At 41.6% G+C, this 5,568-nt stretch overlaps 1 protein-coding gene and 1 long non-coding RNA gene across 3 annotated transcripts; both read left to right on the top strand.

Moving 5' to 3' along the window:
• Positions 1-214: 214 nt before the first annotated feature.
• Positions 215-591, top strand: LOC103633347 (uncharacterized). Its single transcript, XR_556472.2, has 2 exons — positions 215-298; positions 382-591. It is a non-coding gene; the product is annotated as an uncharacterized lncRNA (long non-coding RNA).
• Positions 592-3,445: 2,854 nt separating this feature from the next.
• On the top strand, positions 3,446-4,725 carry LOC103633348 (protein TIFY 3). 2 transcript variants are annotated; one of them, XM_008655059.3, is made up of 4 exons: positions 3,446-3,528; positions 3,598-3,667; positions 3,770-3,827; positions 4,573-4,725. In XM_008655059.3, exons 1-4 carry the CDS (start codon positions 3,454-3,456, stop codon positions 4,712-4,714), a joined length of 345 nt encoding a protein of 114 aa, XP_008653281.2. In that variant the 5' UTR covers positions 3,446-3,453; the 3' UTR covers positions 4,715-4,725. The 2 variants fall into 2 exon arrangements, with proteins under 2 accessions (XP_008653281.2, XP_020396682.1); XM_020541093.2 differs by having other exon boundaries at positions 3,446-3,667; positions 4,573-4,723.
• Positions 4,726-5,568: the final 843 nt, after the last annotated feature.

The raw sequence follows: 5,568 nt of genomic DNA on the forward strand, positions 1-5,568 counted from the left end.
TGTGAACATGCTAAGTTTGCTGTTTATTGGAATCCGCCTTGAGCAGCAATTTGGATTTGGTAAGCTTTTAAAATCATTTTCATGGTACACCAATATCGATCCAACCATTCATTTCAGTTAAGTGTTGCAACCATTCGTCCTTCATGGTCATTTCACTGACACTGTTTTTCCTGCTTGCAAGTTCGCATTGGTGCAATATACCTACTGTCTGGTTTCAGTGGACTTCTCTGGATCTTGCTAAGATGTCTCGTGAAATTAGAGGCAGTCCAGAGATCTTGTTTGCAAGAGAAGTTGCAAGGTAGTCATACCATCAAGCATTATTTTGTGCTTACCATATTTGTAATAGCTTTCATCTAATGCCTACATTTCCTATACATTCAGAGCATGCAGAATGGGGAACTTTATTTCCTTCTTCCGTCTTGCAAGGAAAGCTACATATTTGGAGGCCTGTTTGATGCATGCTCATTTTGCAAAGGTAGAATTATTGTCTCTAAAAGCTGTTCATCAACATACCCTTTCAGTGGAATTTATTCTTCCTAAGCTCTTATATTTCCTAGGCCAACTGTGTTTGAAATACTGTAATGGCAACAACAAAATTAGAGCAGAAAAATGTGAGGTAATTGATTTCCTTCGACACACACATAGTTCTCATTACACAAGTATCAGTTGTCTAACTTGGTTCGTTGGTGTACCCTTTACCTAAAACATTGCTTGTTGATATTATCGGGATGGTCTCAATTTTACAAGAACTAAGCTGATTGTAGATGATAGTGCTAAATTTCTAGATGCAGTTTAACTCATTGATGGTAGTCCTGTTGAAAGTTTCCTTTCTTCTGTACATAGAGCCAATCTGGTTTGTGATTGAACTGGTGCACATGTTTACTTGCAACCTTGTTGGATTCTATATGACATTTCTTTTTTTACTTTGCATTAGATAGCTTGAGATGGACAATCAATATCCTTGGTTCTCAGTTAAACTGCATCATGATAGTTTAATACATGAAAAACATATTGTTTTCGTGAAGATATACTTGAAATCTTATAGTGCATTTGCTTGTCAGTTAAGGAAGAATAATTTGGACTGCATATATTTCACAAACATACTGAAGAAAACATTAGGAATCTCCTGTCATCCTGTTTGTTTGTCATCATGTTTGTTTGTCTAGACTTGGACTGGTGTTGAATATATAGATTATAGAGTGGAAATGATTCGTCGCCCCTGTATCTCAGTGACTTAGTGTCCCTTGTGGCTGTAGATTATGAAAGAAATATGCTATGATCAATTTAAAGATAACGCTGTGGGATGATGTGACCTGTGATTACTTCCCTCTCCCATTGTTGTGACCTGTGATTACCTACCTCTCAACTTTCAATGGCTCGCACGTGTTGATGTTGGCATTCTGGTTATCTCACTGCCAACTGAAGTTGATTATTCATTTGCTAAATCACGGAGAAACAATATTATGGGGGGAAATAGACGGGAAGATGGTGCATTCTGCCATATTTTACACTAACTACTAATGGTGACCTGATGTGTGCTTTAAGTATGTAAACATGATTGGTGCTCGATGAGCCTATGTACATCAGAGGAATTAAGCCGAGGAATTGAGCCACATATTTGAGGCATCCTTGTGCACCTAGAAATCGCTTCCTGTTTTGCCCATCCTTCAGATAAAACGGGGTTCTAACTGCTTGTTCATGTAGCTGATCCTATATCCTAATAACTAGACTAAGCTGTCACTTATAACTTGTGTTATAGCTAATGCATTGTAGTTGTATGCCAATAGATCTTGCTTATTGATGTAACTTTGTTTCTTTGGTTCTTCCTGTATTAGAAACAATACCCATTTGTGAACATAATCTCACATGCTGGTTATGACTGTTATAGGAGTGGTTGGAAGCAAATAAAGACTACCGAGCTATAGTCGATGGTGCGAATATTGCACTATATCAACCAAATTTTGCGGAGGGCGGTTTCAGTTTGACCCAGGTCTGTGCACCACTTTGCCCTGAATTTCAACATGTTGACATCGAGAATTAAGCAGTGCATGCTAATTATTGTTCAACTTTGCATGCTTAATATAGAGCAGCTGGATGGCGTTATAACAGAGCTTCTAGATAGATATCATGGAAAATGGCCACTTGTCATACTACACAATAAATGAATTTCCAAGCTTATGGAAAATCCATCTAATAGGCATTTGATTGAGACCTGGAGAACAAATGGGGCTTTGTATACTTCACCAAGTGGGTCAAATGATGACTGGTAATGCTAAGTTTCTAGCCTTCAGTATCTCTGAACTTGCTGTTTATGCTCAATTCTCAAAGACAACGGAAAGACCTTGTGGTTGCGGCCACCTTTTCTTGTAAACCAGGAGGTGTTTCTTGTTTATGTTGTAATTCTGTAGAGATCACAGACATCTATTATCACATAGTTTGTTGATTATTCAGTTTTCTTCATTGTTATGTTTCCTCCTGGATGTTTCTAATTATATGAGATGCAAACATCCAGGTATTGGCTATATGCAGCGATCAAACTAAATTGTTTGCTTGTGACTAATGATGAAATGAGAGATCACATATTCGAGCTTCTAGGGCTGTCTTTTTTTCAAAAGTGGAAGCAACGCCATCGGGTGAGCTCTACAAAACCGATCATATAATGCTATTTCTCTATGCATGGTTAATTGGTTATTACAAAGGAAGCCTCGTTCTAGAAGCTTAGAATACTTAAAGTGTATTTTTTATTCTAAATTCTACATACATATGTTTTTCAGTCAACACAACTCTATCTCATATGTTGGCAAGTCAATCAACTTTCTGAGAGTATGCTGTGACGATAGTGGCTAGGCTGATGCTGCTGCCGAGGCTGCTGCATATGTTGGCACCACAACATCTCGGGGTGGCCTTGGTTATGGGGAGACTGATGCTTTGGAGGCATTGGTGGTTGAGGCAGCCAAGAGGATTGATCGACATTTGAGGAATCTGTTTGAATGCCTTCGCCAATCCTGATTTTGTGTGTGTTGAGATCATGAATTCATGATGTTTGAAGTTTGATTTTGATTGGTCTGTACTCTGTACATCTAGCTGCAAGAGAAACCCGTGTGTCACCTGTAGTCCTGTTTTAATTGTCGTATGTTTTCCATTCTGACTCACTTTGGATTTCATTTTCCTTGAGTGCAGATTTGACTCTTGGCTCAGGTGTCACTGTGCCAGCGCGATCAATATTAGTAGTTCCTCTTCATCTCGTGCAAATGGATGCTTCTGTTTGGGGTGATGATGCTGACCATTATAATCCTCATCGGTTCCTTAAAAGGGACATTGATCTTGGAGGTCTGCTCTCACTCCCAATTCTTTTTACACTTCACGCCATTTACAAATATCTTGTCCTTCTGTACCATCTGTTAAAATACACATGCTAATACACTAATTTGGCATTGACAGGCTCAGGCAATCATGCTTATAGCTGCAGCTGCGGCAGCTGCGGCAGCCACCAAAGGCAGTGCTGCCACTGCTTTTAATCCTCCAATGGTACATACAGCCACTGTCGCCCCAGCAGCAGTCTTCTCTCCTGTGCTTACACGGTCTCCATCACTGCAGAGCACTTCTGTAGCAGCTGGACAAGCTCAGGTTGTTGCTGACCCTAGCTCAATAAGCAAGCTTCAGGCTGGTAAGACCACCGCATCTTTGTGTAAAAATCCAGAAATGGAATACCTTTTCCAGTGTTGACATTGTCCAACACGTCTTTAAACTATCTTGATCTGTTGGCCAGATCTCCCCATTGCCAGGAGGCACTCTCTCCAGCGCTTCCTTGAGAAACGTCGTGACAGGTTAGCATGATACATGAGAGCAACAGGGCTCTGATATTCTGAATCTTATTGTTAGGCCTCTTATTCTACAATCTACATGTTTAAAACTTTTGTTATAAACTGCTGTATGTGGTACCACACTAATTTTTTCCCCGACTATTGGCACCACAGTAATCAACAGTATATTTTGTACCGTATTCTGTTTTTTGTCCTCCAGGCAGGGTAAAAATAAAATAAAATTTGCTGTTATAGCATTTAAATGATTGCACTTTCTGCTGACAAGTGCTCAATGACATCCCTAAAAAAATCTATAATTTCTTCACAGAAAGATTGGTAGAGAGCCTGCTTCCATAATACAACATATAGCTGCAAATAGCCTTGGATCATGTAACTCCCTTGAGATTTTTTTTAAAAAATCTGCAAATCGATATTAACACAAGACAGAGTTCTGGGACCAGCAGTAGATACAAAAACCAACATTACCCCCATTTAGCTGCTCCAAATACCATGTTTTTCCCCTGTTAGGAAAATAACATATCTGAGAATCGGGATGTTCCTGTGTATTATCCTGTTCTATTTGGAAAAGCTGGCCACTTAAAGATCCAGTCTCAAGGTTGCAAACTAGCACCATTTTTTTCTGATGTAAGCTTTAGATGCCTGTTTTTGCCTTATCTTAGAACTGAGTTTAGAATTGTTTCTTAGTATAACTTTTTTTATCGTGGATCTACTGATTTCAAGTGATTAAATAAATGATGGCACGAAACAGGGTCGTGAGCAAAGCTCCGTACAGCCCCGCCAAGTCGTTCGATGGCATGGAGTCAGCGGGAATGGAGATGACTGTGGACGGCAAGCAGGGCGCAAGGCCCAGTATCTTGAAAGATTGGGGAGCCGCGAAGTCTGAAGTCTGAACGGTGAAAGCGTAGCCCCGCGGGAGCGTGGCGTTGTCTGGGAAGCGCCAGAAGCCGAGGTAGAGGGTGCAGAGGGAGGCAAGGTGCACAGGCGCCGCCGCGCCCGCTCGCCGCAAAGCCCAAGGACGAGCCGGACCCCGACGACGGCAGGCAGAGGGTCACTGTCTTCTTCGGCACGCAAACCGGCACCGCTGAGGGCTTTGCCAAGGTCCCTACTCAAACTCTGCTCCTCTGTTTGCTGTGTTTGCGGTCCCTTCTACAGACTACAGCCAGAGCTCGGCGCTCTGCTCGCTTGCTTGCACCGCTGGCTAAGATCAGATTTGACGGCACTTTTGGGCGTGGATGTAGGCGCTCGCCGAAGAGGCCAAGGTAAGGTACGACAAGGCTGTCTTCAAGGTGGTTGATCTGGTATGTCGATGAAGCTTCATCCTTATGCCGCTTCTCAAAATTTCTTGCTTTTGTCAGCTCATCTGTTGCCTTGGGGTTCAGGAAGATTACGCCGCTGAGGATGAGGAATACGAGGATAAGCTTAAGGAGAGCATCACATTGTTCTTCCTAGCAACGTAAGAATTGGGGTGGTGTGATTAAAGTTAGTTAATCAAGCATGGAGAAAGTATGAATTTTGTTTCTGGTGAATTGCCAACATGTCTTGTTGTCGTTGCAGTTATGGCGATGGAGAGCCAACTGACAATGCGGCGAGGTTTTATAAATGGTTCTCAGAGGTTGTAATACAAATTCTTTTATGGTTGCACTTGTGGATGACACTTTGGTACTATGTATTAATTGCCTTTTTTGGGTTTGGCTGCAGGGTAATGAGAGAGGCGAGTGGTTGAATAATCTTCGGCTTGGGGTGT

This window comes from Zea mays, chromosome 7 (genome assembly GCF_902167145.1).
Source record: "Zea mays cultivar B73 chromosome 7, Zm-B73-REFERENCE-NAM-5.0, whole genome shotgun sequence".
NCBI lineage: Eukaryota > Viridiplantae > Streptophyta > Magnoliopsida > Poales > Poaceae > Zea > Zea mays.

Coding starts and splice junctions, on each gene's coding strand:
- LOC103633348 (XM_020541093.2), top strand. CDS start 3,454: ATGCTTATAGCTGCAGCTGCGGCAGCTGCGGCAGCCACCAAAGGCAGT. Junction 3,668..3,769: donor AATAAGCAAGCTTCAGGCTG/GTAAGACCACCG, acceptor TCTGTTGGCCAG/ATCTCCCCATTGCCAGGAGG. Junction 3,828..4,572: donor CTTGAGAAACGTCGTGACAG/GTTAGCATGATA, acceptor GGCACGAAACAG/GGTCGTGAGCAAAGCTCCGT.